Consider the following 17,461-nt stretch of genomic DNA (forward strand, 5'->3'; position numbering starts at 1 on the left):
TTGTTTGAAATGTGCTCGTGCTGCCTTTTTTTTTTCAAATCAAACATTTATTTTGCATAATATGGTTACAACGTGAAGGATATACAGAAGAGGCTCCCAAGGTCAGGAGATAGTGCTGGTACTCTCTGTACATGATTACTAGATACAAATTACCAAATACCTTGATGTACCTTTGACTTCTCCTACTTCTCGGTAGCGACGTTGAATCAAACCCTAAGCCTATGACTAAGGCACAGACGGACGCATTATACAATTTGACTTTTTCTGTCCCACATTTGTAAACTAGCTGCAATACAGTCCTGGAATCATTGAATAAGTTCCTTAACATTCGTATTACCCTGGAAAATGACTTGGACACAACATGTTGCTGAATTAGAATCGAAAATCGCATCGGTGCCATCTGCACAGCCATTATTAACGCCTAATTTAGATACATCTAATGTGCAAGAAGACATCTGATGTTATTTTTTATGTTGTTCCAGATAGAGACAATGAAATTTGCACGTATTTAGAGGAAATCATGAGCGATTTTTGTTCCAATAGGCTTAGTATCGTACAGTAGCCAACCATTCATTCGGACTCGTTGGGAATCACCGAAAAGTCAGACAAATGGAGAGTCCGAAAAAAAAAAAGGATTTGGTGGGAAAAAAAAGCACCCCTATTAGCTCAGTGGCTGGAAAAACTTGTCAATGTACCTCTGTACACACATTTACGCACACACATTCGCAAACAATTCAGCTTGTGTTTCAGCCAGTATTTGGCCATCGCTGTAGGCTGTCATTAGCGCTGCGTTAAATTCGCATTTGATTGCTATGGTGAGGGCGGCGCGTCATCATCGGAGTCACTGTCCACCTGCGCTGGTTCGAGAACCCGACGCGTCATCTTAGCATTGTCCAGCTCGGTGAAAACTTCCGAGCAACTTCGAAGTGAGGTTGGCCACCTTCCACCTGACGAATAATCGCTGCTTTTTTGCACCATCGGCAGTGTCTTACAGTTGCCACGTTTATTCATTAGTCCTGACCACGCAGATGAACGGGTGGTGTCAGAGGCATCCCAGCAGATCAGGCCTCACACACCAAGCAACAAATGAGGCAGTGAGACGCAGATGAGGCCTAGCCGCAGAAACAACAGAAAACGCAAACCCTCAAATGCCAAAAGGGAACGATGTTGGGCTAGTTGGTGTTGCAGTGCTTTGTCCGTCTTCTGAGTGCTGTCATTCTGCTTCAGACATCAAATTGATCAAACCATGAAACGCCACACCACAGCTCTGGCCACACACACCGAGCCAGTGCCAACCGAGCTGACTCCGAGCGTGGCTTGGCGTGCGGTCTGGACGTTGTAGCCATTCAATCAATACTTGACTGGCTAAAACCCAAAAGCAACCATTACAAATAGCCAACAAACATAGCCTTCAACACCGGAAAATGCAATTTCTGCGCGGATTTTGACGCTGGCACGACCTCCAGCCGTAGCCAATGCAAACTTCGTGTGCTGGCAGCATAGTAAAAGTACTGTAAACATCACTGACATCTTGTCATTGCGTTTGACGGCGTACCCAAACAGCCAGCAGGAGTCCGAAAAATCAAACAACACACAGTGGAGCATCCAAATTTTCCGTTGAGAGTCTGCATTACTCCAACGGGACGAGTTGCGGTGCCGTGAAGGTGTTCGACTGAACAGCGACTGTACTTTCGATTCTGAGAGCGCACTGTTTGGGCCACTTTTCAACTAGTAAGATAAGGCCTATCATTGCCAACTTGTACAACGATAAATAAGTTGAATCTGTGATGAGTAATAGCTTCAAGCTCAAGAACACAAGCTTCGGCAGCTCTCATGATTATTCCGAGGCCGTCCAGACTAATACTTGTGCACACAGGCACTTTTGAACGGCCGTTAATTCGATGGCCATCGAAACACCACAATTCTATTGACTCGATGGAGTTGTCGCGCTTCTACACAGCAGTTTTGAAGGGCTGTTTCTCCCAAAGATTGCATGGTGCTGTGGATATTTATTTTCATATTCTTGTCTTCGAAAGTTAAATAATACAAATCTGCTTAAAAGCACAGATATGTCTGTTGTTTTTGTTTAAACATTTTAATAAATTGTTTATTCGTAGTTATGAATACATATTTAATTTTTTAAGTTGTTGACCACCGAAACTGTGGTGAACGATACACGGCAAGACGACATGATGAAGACAAGCACATTGCTGTTGAAAATATGTGCAGTTCGCACATTTAAAGTGGCGAATATACTTGAATAAGTAACGCTCACATGTACTGCTTTTAAAGCATACTGGTTAGATTTGTTGTTTCTAATCGGGAGTACGAGCACACTGAACGAGAGGGCACGTTTGCGCTGTTTCCGCTTGCGCTGCTGAATGCTTATCGAAATTTCAATAGAGTTGTGGTGTGCTTCGTTGGCTCGATAGACTATTGACTCGACGGCCTTTGAAACGTGCTGTGTAGCAGCTCATGCTTGACCACTGAGTCACTAGATTACCGGTTGGAAGCTCTTTCAAATGCCCGTGTGACACGGGTATAAACTCTGTCACTTAAGGCACTACACAAAATCAGTAGGAAAGACTGTGGTTGCATTTGCCTTACCTTTAATAAGCATTACAATAACAATGTGTGGGACAATGAGGCTGGTCGCATTGTTCGCCTCTCTCAACACTACACGGAAGATAGACGTTCTTCTATTCTGATCTCAGGTCAGACCCCAGTTTCACATCACTCAAAATGCTCAATCACTAAAACCGATAAATCCCTTTTTTCTTGTGCACTAACATCAGACGTGCCATGTCAAAGAGTACCGCAATATTTTTGCTAATCGACTTATGTTGCACATCATTAATAGCATGGCTCACTGATGTTGTTCTGAAGAACTTGGTGTTTGTCAGCGAAACACATTACAATATATTTCGATGGGATAGATCAAATTGCAGAGGAGGTGGCGTAATCTCGGTGAAAAATGATGACTTGTTGTCGATGCCGTTAATTATTAGTGCAATTCTTTAATGTGTGTGTTTCTTTAAAATTCTGTTCAACTGAAGCAATTATTGGTGTTATCTACTGTCTCCTAATATGAATGATTTTTTTTAGAATTTCATCGACTTCTGTGTGAAATATGTACACATTTCTCTAACTCTACTGTGTTCATATTCTGTTATATTCAGAGATTTTACTTTCCCTAATATATACTGGTTCACGCAATCCTTCACAGCAAGTGAGAGCGAAGCTCATGTGTTTGTTTAGTCGCTTCTTGATGTTTTACTATCGCAACCTATTACTAATCCCACATGTCGCACATCAAGCACCGCCAACATTATTGACCTTGTAGTAACAAATAATCGTGATGTTCGTTCAAACATCATTAATTTAGAAGGCATTTCCGATCATGACGTAATAATCGGATGCATTATCGGTTCATTTAACAAAAAGGAAACTGCTGCTAAACAAATCAGGTGTTGCAGCAGAGTGAATTGGATTGTTTCTCTGCTAAGTTCATTATACGTTAAACCCCAGACATTATTATTATTAAGTTCATTATTCTTTGCAAACTGTCGAGAAGAATTGGAATTTGTTTAAAAATAATCTCTCTAAACTTAGCCATGAATTCATGCCTCTCATATCCAATATGTGTAGCAGCAGCACTGCATGGTTTAATCAGAAGTTGCGGCAGATGAATAGCTAGAAAAAGTGATATTACCAGCAGACAGTAAAAAGCAGTCTTTTAAACGAGTGGGAAAAGTATAAATGTGGCAAAGAGTCTCTCCTAAAGTACACTCGGCATCACTTTTTCAGTTGTGACATGTCATCTCTGTCCACCGACAACCCTTGTAAATTCTGGCACGTTGTAAACCTTAGCTGTCATCTTGACATCTTGCTTAGAGATAGTAGCGGTGTCATCACTGATGTATGTGATTGTGCTCAGATTTTAATGACTCATTCTAATTTGGTTTTACCAATAAAGATATAAGCTTATTTTTTGAATTAAATGCATTTCATGACATTTGCACCCCTGAAATAGTTCCTGATGAAGCGGATTTTAGCTTTGCTAAACAACTTTAAAATTACTAGTAGTTTGCATCACCTCGGCTTTAAAAATAATTTGCTTAAAAGTACATCACAAAACATTTGTTCTGTCCTGTCCTTGGTTTTCGCAATCATTATCAAATGGGCTAATTCCTTATGACTGGCATTTAGTCAGGGTAATGCCTATACTTAAGTCAGGTGAACATTCCTCCCCACTTAACTATCGAGCCATTTCACTAACAAGCACCTTTTGCAAACTTCTCAAGAATGTCGGTCACAGCCAAGTAATAAACTACCTCGAAGATCATAACGTTATTTTCAAATATCAGCACAGCTTTTGTAAGGGATTTTTATGTGGCACTCAACCTCAACCTGCTGGCCTTTTTAACCACTTACATTTGTTGCTTGAGGTGGGCTCCCAGGCTTACGCAGTATTTGCAGATTTTTCTGAAGCTCTTGATCGGGTTCCTCACCATTGACTTTACTAACACAGCTTAGCATTCATCCTAATGTGCTCACCTAGATTAAAGACTTTCTCTCTTCCAGAACTTTGTTCACCTCTTAATAATCCTAACTTTCATTCTGCTTATATGACATGTGGTGTATCCCAAGGAAGTGTGCTCAGTCCTCTGCTTTTTCTAATCTGCATTAATGATGTGCCTGCCTGTGTAAAATGTAGTGTTCGACACTTCGCTGAGTACTGTGTGATTTACTGTAACATTACCAATCACACTGGCCTGCAATCCCTACAAACTGACCTTAAACAGTTCTGATTGGAAACAAAACATGTGTCTTTTACTCGTCATGCAGCTCGCATTCCAACAAGTTCAAAAAGCACGTGTTACAGCTTGAGAACAGTCAGTCGACAGGCATTTGTGAACAAGTAAATACAAGTGCGCCAAGCGTGGGGGGGGGGGGGAGCCACTTGAGTGCGAGTTCATCGCATCACTACAAAGGGGTGTTGGGATGCAAAAAAAAAGAGTATGTTGGATTGCCACTGTGGTGCTTCCATGGAATTGCCATTCAGACATAACGGGGGAAAAACGGTGCAAAATTATGACAGGACACAAGACGAAGAAGGCACGACAACAGTGCTGGCTTACAAGTGATCTTATTTTTCGACATGTGGGCACATATGCACCATGACAGTCAAAGAATAGAAAATTTTTAAAATAAAGTAACATGGTTGGTGCGCCTATCTCTCGTCAACATGCATCACCGCTGAGCACCACAAGCACGTGCTGTACATATCACCGACGGTTAAAAAAATGTATTTTTTTGTGAAAGGGTCACAGATGGCATGCAGACACAGTTAGTTTCTATACGTTCTGTTTCTGCAGCTTCAGTTATTTCTCTGGTTGTATGATCTTTGTTTTTTGCTATAACTTTGTTTCTGAAACGATTGGTTTGCAGCCACAATCCCTGCAGTGGAGGCCTAGATGGCCACTAATCGCACTGTTTACGTTGTATTTATGCTCTCTTAGTCATTCATTAAGGCATTTCCCTGTTTGCCCTATATATTTTCCTAAACAGGACAGTGGGATTGAATAGACGACCAAACCAAACCAAAGTGAATAGACATTACAAAGTAAATGAAACAGGAAGGCAGCAGCCTCAGTTGTGTTCCATAAAGCACGTAAACTTATATGTACACTGTATTGAAGGCTTCATGCGTTCAATCCCACTGTTGTGTGGAGGAAAATATGTAGGGCAGAGAGGAAGATGCCTTAATGAGCGACTAAAAAAGTGACATAAGTGACAAGGGCGTAAGGTTCCAATCATAACATGTATGCCATGTACGGTTTGATTCACATGCCACAGTCTTGGGACGCTTGCAGTCGTTTCGTTAAATGGATATGTACCAAAATTATTATGGGGTGAAATGACTCTATGACGAACAATAATTACAGGGGGAACATGAATGCCTTGATTAGCCTCGAAAACAAAGAATGCGGTCTATGCAGCTTCTTGTTGACTGCTTTGCATTACATCGGTTCCCACGATGTGTGTAGTCTGCCAAATTTTTGTGTGATGTTCTACACTTTAGCTGCAGATTGAGGTTCCATGTATTATCTTCCATACATTTGCACTATGTAATGGCAGCGTAATGTACTCATAAAACTGCTAAATGAGCTCGCACTATTTTGCTGTTGTACTTGCCTGGTGTGATTGTACTAACATGATATCTTTTTCTCTTTTCTTTTTCAGTGAACAAATCTGCGCAATACTGTTGCATTGTGGAAATCATACAGGTACCATGGGTGTTAAGAAGTTTTCATATTCCTTCCATGTATTATAAATTCCAGATGTAAAGATAATTAAATGAAATAAAGCTTCTCTGACAATTTTTATTTACACAATATGTCGAATGCCTGTGATGTATTTTGTTTTATAATTCTAGGACAATAAAGTTTGATTTTAGTGAAGATAAAACTTGACTTTATCGGTTGTTAAGCATGCGAATTCACTTCATATATTCTTCGTGTTTGTTTTTTACATGTACAGGGGTGGTCAAAAGTTTCCAGGCCATGCTGCCATAGGATTACGTGGGATAGCGGCCTGCGAAATTTTGACTACCCCCGTATCTGCCGAAGATACATTCGTTTTTTACGTATGCCTAATGTTGAACTTACAGAAAGCACATTAGTTTTTTACGTCCATTTAGTATTGGAATTACGAATAATGTGTGAGAAATGGTCCACGTAACAGAAAACACATTAGTTTTTTACGTCCATTTAGTATTAGCATTACGAATATTGTGTGAGAAATGGTGCACGTAACAGCTCTCGTTCCGTAGTAGCTGTTGCTTCATTTCTTCATTGCGGAGCGCTTCATAATAACATGAACGGGCTTTACGTAGCATGGATTCTACGTCATCACAGGTCTCATGTGTTCGGACTACGGAACATGGTCGGCAGCATTTTACCTGCAGGTTTTTCCGTATTCAAGAGCCTTTTTTTAAGAGTGTATAGAAGAGCACAGCGCGAGCCCGCGCGACTTCCCACGTAGGATGTTATGGTATTCATGCACTACAAAAACACTGACGAATACTATAGGCAAGTAAAACAGGGTGAGTTTCAACTGAAAATGGCAGACGAAAACATTTCACTAACCCACGTGGCTACAGACAACATCGCGAAGCTGATATGTGTACGCTGTGGGCTACGAGTGAAAGCGCGAGTTGCCTCGTATTTTCAGGAAAACTTCGCGTCTCGCAAGAACGAATCAGATTTCTCGTGTCACGGAGGCCAGGTTTGTTCACTGATGCAAGAAACATGCATCAGTGAACTTCTTGCCAAAGCGTTAACACTGGGTTCCTTTCTTGCCAACGCGTTAACACTGATGCTAGCACAGCCCAACAAGGGAGCGACTGCGTAGTACTGCCATTTGGTCGTCTACTAACCCTCCTCGAGAGGATGCTCCTGAATTACGCTTGGCGGCGCAACAGTCAATGGCCATTGCGAATTTCGGCAACGTGTATGAGCGCGTTCCATAAGTCACGCGCTACATAGAGCTGTTTCACGTGCTGCGCACGCGCGGCCGCCGAGGAGGCGGCGCTCCGGCCGTTGATGGTTGCGTGGGCGCAGCTTTCTTTCTGCGGCACTGTTATGTTTTGTTATGCTACTCACACAGTGTATTCGAATCGAAGCAAGCATTGCGACGACACAGTAAGGGCTGCATGAGCTGCATGTCACAGCGCAATATTCAAGAGCAGAATTTAGCGCAGCTTCGCTGGCTTAACGTCGCGAAGACTAATGAAACAGTGGATGCAGGGTTTCTTTTTACTATTTTAGCTGTGGTATAGCAATGACAAAGTGAACCGCCCCTCAGCTCCGGCTGTAGCCACTCTTTCTCGGAGACGGAAATTTTCCAGGACTCGCAAGCGAGTGTCGCATTCCCTTCGTTTCTGGGCGGCCGAACGTCTCTCTTCCCGATGAGCCTTGTACCGTTGCCGCGACGCCGCCTTCCTCACTCGCAACGCGGGGTCTTCGTCCTTCGAAGATCGCAGGTTCGGTCCCTGCCCGCGGCAAGCTATCTTTTCGTCCACTTTTCCTTCTTCACATTTACATTACATTTACTACTAATAACGTCCCCTATACTTTCCTTGGCATTATTGTCTGTTAGTGCGCATTAATACACTTCTAAACAGCATGATAAAGGAACATATCTAGTACATCACCAAAAAATACTGCGATTAGTGTTTGTGTTATTATGTGATGTGACGGCTACCTCTTTTCTATGCCTGCATTGTAATCTCCTTTTTTAACCAAATTCTGAGACTCAGAGATATTTCTCTTAGAAGGTTGTACTTGCCGCGCGCTTCTTTGCTATTCTGTGTACTAGGGGGTCAGGCATCCTGAAGGTGTTCAAACAGCTTTTACCTAAACCTTCTCCTAACATGCTCTTGTTGCGGAATAAAATTTCAAGTTAATTTCCATTCCCGGATCAGAATCACGCCATCCACGACTTGCTCGTCGGCCTGCCGCCACGTTGCTTTGTGCAGAGCCCGCGCCAAGGGCCTTCTATGACGGGCCCTGGTACTGGTTTCTGACCAGAACGTGCTTCAGAATGTCGCATGAGCTGCCGTTGCGGAGCTAGTATTCGGCAGGCTAACACATCTCCCACTGCTGCTTGCGCAGAGTCAGGGTGCGCGCTGCAACCGTCTTGTTAACTCGATGATCTTCTTACACAGCCTTCTGTTGAGCCCCGGCCCTCCCAGCGCTGCAAAAGTGACTGCTTGGCCTCCTGGAGCTGCTCCGGCTTGCTTTCCATCTTGTCCACGTCAGTCACAACCCTCTTGGGGGCGGAAACAGCGTCCTCCCTGACGCGGTCGCACCAGCTCTTACGGTGAGGGGCAGAGCTACGATTCCCCTCGGATCTTAGCTTGCGAAAAGCATCCCAGTCCGCCACCGGGACCTGCAACTTCCACCCGCACCCGATTCTCAAGGACTTCTCTTCCGAAATCGAGCGCCGTGTTCTGCCATTTGGCAATGGCCACGTTCTTCCCGAAGGTCAAGTCCAGCTTGGTATCTCTGCTTACCGAGTTTCCGATCCTAGTTTTCTTGGTCCACCTCCATGGCACTCTGCAAGAGGTCCCGACCTTTACCAGTGCCTTGCAGCTATCCCTAAAGCGTCGACGGGGCATAAAGATCTCCCACCGAGAACAGGGGTCTCGAGCTAGAAGGTTTGGCGCCTTCTTCAGGGGAGACTTGAAACGGGCCCAACTACAACGCGGACTGCTATAGACGCTGAGCACGAAGATGCTGCTCCTACGCAGGCCTAAAGCGGTGGTTCTAGAAGCACTTCGGCACCGGCGCACCCGTTACCACCGCTTGCCCGCCAGACAACGCAGGGGAGTAATAAGTTTGCAGGTATGGATGGCGGTTTTAAAGGCATAACAATCTCTTTTTTTCCGGGCTTAAAATTTTCTTAATGCATATTTTCAGACCACAAAGTGTTACTGATTTCGCTTTAAAAGTTCATTTCCTAGAAAAATTTCAAAAGCGTGAGCATGCTTCATCTTCCAGCTCAGAGGAAAACCCCTTATGGCATTCACCTCTACGCAGGAGTCAACACTGCTGACCACGAGTTTGCTTGGGAGGCCGGAGTTATTTGTGGATGGCCAAAAATTGTTTACTGTTTTATCACTGTTGGCAGACATGGCATGCTTGTTTCCCTCATTTTAGGAGTTAAACATCTAATATCTCAAGAAAGCAGTCAAAACGCTCACGTCCATTGAAGACGCATCTTTAAAATTACCCCACACGAAGCTGCTTGTGAAAGTGCTCCAACGGACAATTTTTTCCAAAGCCTATAAACATGAGATATGTAACAGGCCCCATTTAAGGAGAGATGCTACGCAACAAAACAATTTTATTACGTAACCTATACCGATGAAGCATTGTCTCTTTACATAGCTTTTATCGTGATTTCTACAATCTAATAATTGCGGGTGTTTAGCGTCTTAAAACCACGATAATATTATAAGGGATGCCATAGTGGAGGGCTCTGGAAATTTCGGCCACATGGTGTTCTTCCACGTGTCCCAGAATCGGGCCTAAAGCAATTTAGCCTCCATAGAAAATGCAGGCGCCACGACAGGGATTCGATTCCGCGACCTTCGGGTCAGCAGTCGAGCACCATAACGACTAGACCACCGTGGCTGATTCCAATAACCTAATCGGTTTTATAGTCAGGTGCAGTTTTCATTCAGGGTTATCACAATGTGCTAAATGAAGGCGCCTTCGCTTCTCCTTTTCCTCAACATTTATGAACCCTCGCATTCCTTCACATCTACTGTACAACGCCAAAAACCTACTTGAACGTGCCTTACTTACTATAAACAGTGCTAAAGTCAAGATCGTGGAAGTCTTAAAATGCTAAGACACCCGGTGATGATGATGATGGTATTTATTGGCGCAAGGGCCATTTGATGGCCAAAGAGCGCCAAGACTTGATAGCGTAAGTGAAGAATGGTTACGGTAAGTGGCTGTATAGGGGCCTAAAATTCATCGCGCTAAAGGCGGCTAAAACATGGAAGTAATAAAATCATGAGAGTGACGTGAAACATGTGTACGGAGAATGAATGACAAGTGGTCATGATGATAAAACAGTGAGGATACGGTGGGAGGATCCTGAAGGCCTTTGAGGCCCAAGGCCGGGATGCAGGTGCTTTTTCTAATGTAGCTCCCGTAGAAACAACCTCAGAGGTCGTGCTACGGACTGCCTGGGTATGTGGCGTGAAAGCTACGGACTTCTTTTAAAAACGCGAACAGTGACCGATGTTTAAAACGCCACAGTGTCACCGCAAAGGCGAAGCAATGAACGCGATAGCAACAAATTGTAGTGTTACACGAGGTGAGGCTGGCAGCTAACTGTTTTGTATCCCATCGCGCGTAACTACAAAACGCTGGTGTAAGACAATACGGCCGCTTCAGCGAGATATGCTCTCCGCATAGTCGCTTCGCGTTGAGAGCGCAGCACGTAGAAGGGCATACGAGCCGCCCGCTCTGATGGCTTTCGAGATAGCGCGCGCGCCAGCGATCGCGTCCGCGCCCTTAGATTCAAAGTTCAAAGTTGCTCCTCGCGCGACACTACCCCCCCCCCCTCTCGCGTCTTTTAAGGCTCGGTAAAGACGGGCGGGGCGTTTCCTGTCTGCTTCGATGGCAGGCCTCCTGAGTGGGGTGCTGCCCCGCCACGGTGGTCTAGTGGTTATGGCGCTTGACTGCTGACCCGAAGGTCGCGGGATCGAATCCCGGCCGCGGCGGCTGCATTTTCGATGGAGGCGAAAATGTTTGAGGCCCGTGTACTTAGATTTAGGTGCACGTTAAAGAACCCCAGGTGGTCGGAATTTCCGGAGCCCTCCACTACGGCGTCTCTCATAATCATATGGTGGTTTTGGGACGTTAAACCCCAGATATTATTATTATTATTATGAGTGGGGTGCTGTTATCGCATGCACCCTCCGGGTCACGGGAATGGGCCGACTCGTTTGAACTCTGCTTCGGCCGCGTTCGTCGCCCCCGTTCGCGAGCTTTTACCCGCGGTAGAACATACAATGGACGGGGGGATGTTTACGAGAACGGATAACGGGGCTAGTTTGTGGGAACTCATGTTAAGGCAGGTAGCGCAAAGAGACACGGACACAAGCGAAGAATAAGTGCACAGGACAAGCGCCAACTTCAAACTAAAGTTTATTTCCTGAATCCTCGCCTATTTATCTTATATCACACCACCACATAGTCACCATGGATAGAACAACTGATACTGCTGCGAATGTCATGACGCCGACTCACCTTAATCATTTCTTATACCTAAAATGATAACAATACTAAAACGCGCAAAACCGCGCAGTCAAACACTGATAACTCGAAAACATCATAATAAGAACACGCATGCTCAGAATAGAATGTTCCTATTACGCGGGAAGGATAGCAGCGAGGTTGGCCGAAAGAAAAGCTATCTCACACGGGAGTAGGCTCAGTGAAGCCTGGCTAACACATACAGAATCGCTCTTGAAAATTAAAAACGCTTCTACAATCTCTCTGGACAGCTTGTTCCGGTTCCGGTATATCACCGCCGTGTCAGACAAAAGTGGATCACACCCGCACTGCTGACAGTGCATCGCGAGATGCGAGTAAAAAAGGTGGCTTCACGTCATGACGTTGACATTGTTTTCACGGCAAAAAACAAGGTGGGAGCCATTTGTCCAAAGTTGCAGAGGCGCATGTGCAGCAAGGAAGATCACAGAACGGCGATCTGTACCGTTAAGCACGGTATGCGGTTCGTTTCGTGCACTCTTAACGTTGTGTACTGCATTCCTTTTTCGTGCGGGCGTAAATATATAGGCCAGACGGGCAGATGTTTGAACATCAGGCTCAGAGAACATTTCAGCTCTCTAAAAGGTTCGCCATACTCGCATCTCGCGATGCACTGTCGGCAGTGCGGGTGTGATCCACTTTTGTCTGACACGGCAGTGATATACCGGAACCGGAACAAGCTGTCCAGAGAGATTGTAGAAGCGTTTTTAATTTTCAAGAGCGATTCTGTATGTGTTAGCCAGGCTTCACTGAGCCTACTCCCGTGTGAGATAGCTTTTCTTTCGGCCAACCTCGCTGCTACCCTTGCCGCGTAATAGGAACATTCTATTCTGAGCATGCGTGTTCTTATTATGATGTTTTCGAGTTATCAGTGTTTGACTGCGCGGTTTTGCGCGTTTTAGTATTGTTATCATTTTAGGTATAAGAAATGATTAAGGTGAGTCGGCGTCATGACATTCGCAGCAGTATCAGTTGTTCTATCCATGGTGACTATGTGGTGGTGTGATATAAGATAAATAGGCGAGGATTCAGGAAATAAACTTTAGTTTGAAGTTGGCGCTTGTCCTGTGCACTTATTCTTCGCTTGTGTCCGTGTCTCTTTGCGCTACCTGCCTTAACATGGGGGGATGTTGTCAATTTAGACTGCATACCGGAAGGGCATGACGGCGACGGCAAAAACCCGTCGAGACTGTCCGTGTAATTGCTTTCTCAATAAAAACAGGTTCCCTACCGAGGAACATTGATGAGTGAAATGGTAATTGTTGTCGTTAGGGTAAAATAAAGTGCTGTTGCCTAAGCGTGTCTAGTTCATTACACTTGATTAAAATGTGAAGTGCTTCACCATATCTCTCACACAAAGGTGGATCGCCGCCGTAGAGAAGGTGTGAGTGTGTACTGTGTGTGTGTCTGTTGTGTCAGCGTCGGTTCGTGCGAAAGAAGGAGCAGACAAGTTTCCTAGGAGCGAGTGACGTTTATTGCCACATGTTCATCGTTGCGTGGCCCAGTCTCGATAAGCCGCGAGCAGGATGCGCCGCGTGTCTTTTATTCGTTTCGCGCGCCTGCGCATTATCCACTCGGCGATCAACTTCGATGCTCCGCCGAACACCACAGCCCTCCCCTTTTATATTGGCTACTTTAACAAGCTAAACTCCAGCTTGATATCTATCAGGTTGTCGACGGGTTCTCGTCGGGTAGCGTCTTGCTCCCGCCGTCTGAATCCCATGCGAAACGTCAGGACCACTCGTGGTAGGAGCGGAGGATGTCACTGGGTCGACGCTCGGCTGAACCACCAGGAACTCTGATCGCTCCTGGTCCGATGCCTCGCGGTCTGGATGCGTGGTCCGCCCGAGCAGCTGGTCCTTGTGATGACGCCAGGTGAAACTGCCCCTCGGAGTGGTAACACGAACAGTAAAAGACAAAGGGGAATTGATGTCTGGGCAAGTTGGAATTGGTTATGCATATTCGAAACGGGCGGCGCAAAAACAAGGACAAAGGAAAGACTACACACCACAGAGCGCCTTCCCACAACTAACTTTATTAGAAAGAACATACACTATTTAAACCTTCACCAAGTATCACGTGCTCTTACATCATTGATAGCCGACAGGATACATAGACATGTGTTGCTGTAAAGATTAGGAACGGTTACGAAAAGATGATCACATGTACACTTTTTCCTATGTGATGAAACGATTGAGGAAACAAATTTCATCGTCATGCAGTGGTATTGATAGCATGCTTACACATAGATTGCCTTTTTTGGCAATGTGATGAAGCTCCTAAAACGTGTAAAACTAGGAACGCTCACCAAAGATATTAAGTTCGTAGAAAAACAAAGAATCACTGCAATTCCGTATGTACATAAGCTGTCGCGTGCGCTAAAAAATGTAGCTGGTCGGTATAAGGTGAATGCTGTTTTTTCCGCCCCCCCCCCCCCCAAATGAATAGCATTTGTAGTACAGTTGAAAGGAAACTGGCAGAAAAATGTTCAGGTGTGACAAAAAAAGGCTGAACTGTAAGGCACACGTCACCGGTTGTGCCTTGCACAATGGGAGTTGTATACCAGCTTCCTTTTTCCTGCGGCAATGTTTACATTGGGCAAACTGGTCGTTGCCTCAATGTAAGGCTGTCTGAACACAAGCGTTCATTGGACGGCAGTGCGTACTCGCACGTTGCTCGACACTGTGCACAACAGGGATGCACCCCCAGCTTTCAGGACACCATATGTATTTTCAGGCATAACAGTGAAGCAACTAGAGAAATTGTTGAGGCTCATCACATTAACAAAAACGGCAATCTATATGTAAGCATGCCATCAATAGCACTGCGTGACGATGAAATTTGTTTCCTCAATCGTTTCAACACATAGAAAAAAGTGTACATGTGATCATCGTTTCGTAACCGTTTCTAATCTTTACAGCAACACATGTTTATGTATCCTGTCGGCTAGCAATGATGCAAGAGCACGTGATACTTGAAGGTTTAAATAGTGTATGTTCTTTCTAATAAAATTAGTTGTGAGAAGGCGCTCTGTGGTGTTTAGTCTTTCTTTTATCTTTGTTTATGCGCCACCCGTTTCGAAGATGCAAAAGACAAAGCGCCTGACTGTCCCACCACAACGCCAGGGACCCATTTGGGCCTGCCGCGATAATTGCGAGCCATCGCTCGGTCACCGAGAGCTACGTCATGATCACGACGTGGGCGAGCCAAGGTTTGCTTGAAATGATTATACGCAACCCTTCCCCCCACCTCTGGCTTGACAATATCGAGTCGACTTCGCAGCCGACGGCGTAGAAACAAGTTTGCTGGTGACTCCTTAGTTGTCGCATGAGGCGCGTTGGGATAAGCAAGCAAAAAGTTTTGTAGTCTCAGATGTAACGTGTCCTTTCCAGTAGGTTTACGAAGAGCGTTTTTAGGTGTGTGCACAAAACACTCTGCAAGCCCATTTGAGCTGCGATGATACGGAGCTGTAAGTACGTGACGACAGCCCATTTCTTTGTCAAAAATCTTGAACTCTTCTGAGATGAACTGCGGGCCGTTATCAGTGACAATGGTTTCAGGGAAACCAAAACGCGCAAACAGCTCTCTAAATCTGTCAACTGTAGTTTCCGCCGTAGTCGAGCGCATAACAAACACTTCCAGCCACTTGGAGTGCGCGTCCACGATTACAAGAAACATTGCGTGCAAAAAGGGACCAGCAAAATCTACATGTATGCGCTGCCACGGCGCTGTTGGCCAAGACCAAGGATGAAGGGGCATAGGCGTGCGCACAGGGGAACAGGGGGGGGGGGCGGCCGCCCCCCCCTAATCACCTAAGAGGGGGGGCGCAAAATCTGCCCCATACATTGACTTAGTAGGGTGGGGGGGGCGGTGCGACGAACCTTTGCCTCCCCTAATGGGGAACCCTGCAAACGCCTATGTGAAGGGGCGCTTTGCACGGTTCGCAACGTTGTTCTTGACAACTTACGGAAGCCTTGACACGATGCTCGAGGTCCGCCTCGATGGATGGCCACCACACGTAGCTCCGCGCCAGTTGCTTGCTGCGCACGATGCCTGGGTGCCCTTCGTGGAATTCGTCCATCAGCAAGTTCCGCAACTTTGCCGGCACGATCACTCGCATCCCGAACATGATGCAGCCTTGGTGAACTGTGAGCTCGTTGCGTCTTTCAAAAAAAGGCTTCAAATCTTTTTCAGTCACAGATGACGGCCACCCCGCACTAACAAAATCCATCACTTTACAAAGCAAGGGGTCCCGAGCTGTTCGCGCAATGTCTTGGCTCGAAACTGGAGGTGGGGAGGGGGGGGGGGTAAGGCGATCGGAGATCTCTGTTCTGACACCGTTCGTTCGCGTTCGTTCTCGCGGCGCACGCGATTGGCTGAAGCCGGAGAAACCACGTCACTCTAAGGGGCGTGGCTATTTCCTATTTTTTTGCTTGCTTTGGAGAGGAGAAACATCTGGCGTCTTTCGTTAAGCAGCTGGCGTCTTTTCCTTTTGCTTTAGAAACATCTGGCGTCTTTTCGTTTTGCTTTTAGAAAACATCTGGCGTCTTTCGTTGGTTTATTTCATCAATCAACGGCGTTTTGAACAAAATTTTTATTGTTTAATCACGCACAGGAGAAATCTCAGCAGGCACTGCCTTGGAGGTAAACAATGGCTGCTAATGGGAATGAGAGACAAAAGAAGTCGGCTTTTAGCTAACACTTACACTTCTACTTCTACTAACGTTTCCTACTGGAACATGCCAATGGCTGATAATGGGGAATGGAGACAGAAGAATTCGGCTTTTAGTTAACGCGCACGCTGCGAATTTTTTATTGTTCAACAACGCACAGGAGAAATCTCCCACCGGCACCACCTTGGAGGTCAATATCTGGTACTAGCGTTAAGATTGGTTACGCACTACGACGGGGACGAACGGGTGCCGCTTTAAGGAGCTTCGCCCCTAAAATGGCGCTTGGAACAGGTGCTTCTCTTCCTACGTTGGCGTTTCTCGAAGCAGAGGCAGAATGGTCGGAGGTGCGAAATGCGTTTGAAGAGATGCGCGAGTGTGAATTCCGGCGTCGCTTTCGTTTCTCGAAACGTCCTGTACGTTGGTTGTGCGACGAACTCGACCCCGTCATCGGGTGCCAACGAGCCAGTGGGATTTCGACAGAGTGGAAGGTGTTGTGCGCGCTGAGGTTTTAGGGGCGAAGCACCTTATAGCGGCACCCGTTCGTCCCGTAGTAGTGTGTAACCAGTCTTAAAAAAAGATCACAGCATATCCACGGAGTGAATGATGATGAGTGGGCGAAGCTGCGGAGGTTCATCGGTAAACCGTGAATCTTCCGTGAATTCTGCCCAGTACATCATCACCGACAAGAGATCGGGCGCGTTTATACTAAAGGTTCGATGAGTTATGACGACTTGCAGCTCACTTTAATTTTACATGTACGCTGTGAATTTTCATTGTTTGGAAAACCATTGCTTTAGAAAAATCTGGCGTCTTTCGTTAAGCAGCTGGCGTCTTTTCGTTTTGCTTTAGAAACATCTGGCGTTCTTTCGTTTTGCTTTTACAAAACATCTGGCGTCTTTCGTTGGTTTATTCCATCAATCAACGGCGTTT

At 45.6% G+C, this 17,461-nt stretch overlaps 1 protein-coding gene across 1 annotated transcript; it reads right to left on the bottom strand.

The window, feature by feature from the left end:
- Positions 1-13,488: 13,488 nt before the first annotated feature.
- Positions 13,489-16,138, bottom strand: LOC119372478 (uncharacterized protein K02A2.6-like). The gene is made up of 2 exons (XM_037642953.2): positions 15,826-16,138; positions 13,489-13,745 (listed from the first exon to the last, which is right to left on the bottom strand). The coding sequence occupies exons 1-2, from the start codon at positions 16,087-16,089 to the stop codon at positions 13,590-13,592; spliced, it is 420 nt and encodes a 139-aa protein (XP_037498881.2). The 5' UTR covers positions 16,090-16,138; the 3' UTR covers positions 13,489-13,589.
- Between the last annotated feature and the right edge of the window lie 1,323 nt (positions 16,139-17,461).

The sequence above is a fragment of the Rhipicephalus sanguineus genome, chromosome 10 (assembly GCF_013339695.2).
Source record: "Rhipicephalus sanguineus isolate Rsan-2018 chromosome 10, BIME_Rsan_1.4, whole genome shotgun sequence".
Classification (NCBI taxonomy): domain Eukaryota; kingdom Metazoa; phylum Arthropoda; class Arachnida; order Ixodida; family Ixodidae; genus Rhipicephalus; species Rhipicephalus sanguineus.

What these genes read in the sequence shown, in the direction of transcription:
- LOC119372478 (XM_037642953.2), bottom strand. Translation starts at nt 16,089, where the DNA reads ATGGATTTTGTTAGTGCGGGGTGGCCGTCATCTGTGACTGAAAAAGAT. An exon ending in AGCATCGTGTCAAGGCTTCC is followed by an intron (nt 13,746 to 15,825) that starts GTAAGTTGTCAA and finishes TACCACTCCGAG; the next exon opens with GGGCAGTTTCACCTGGCGTC.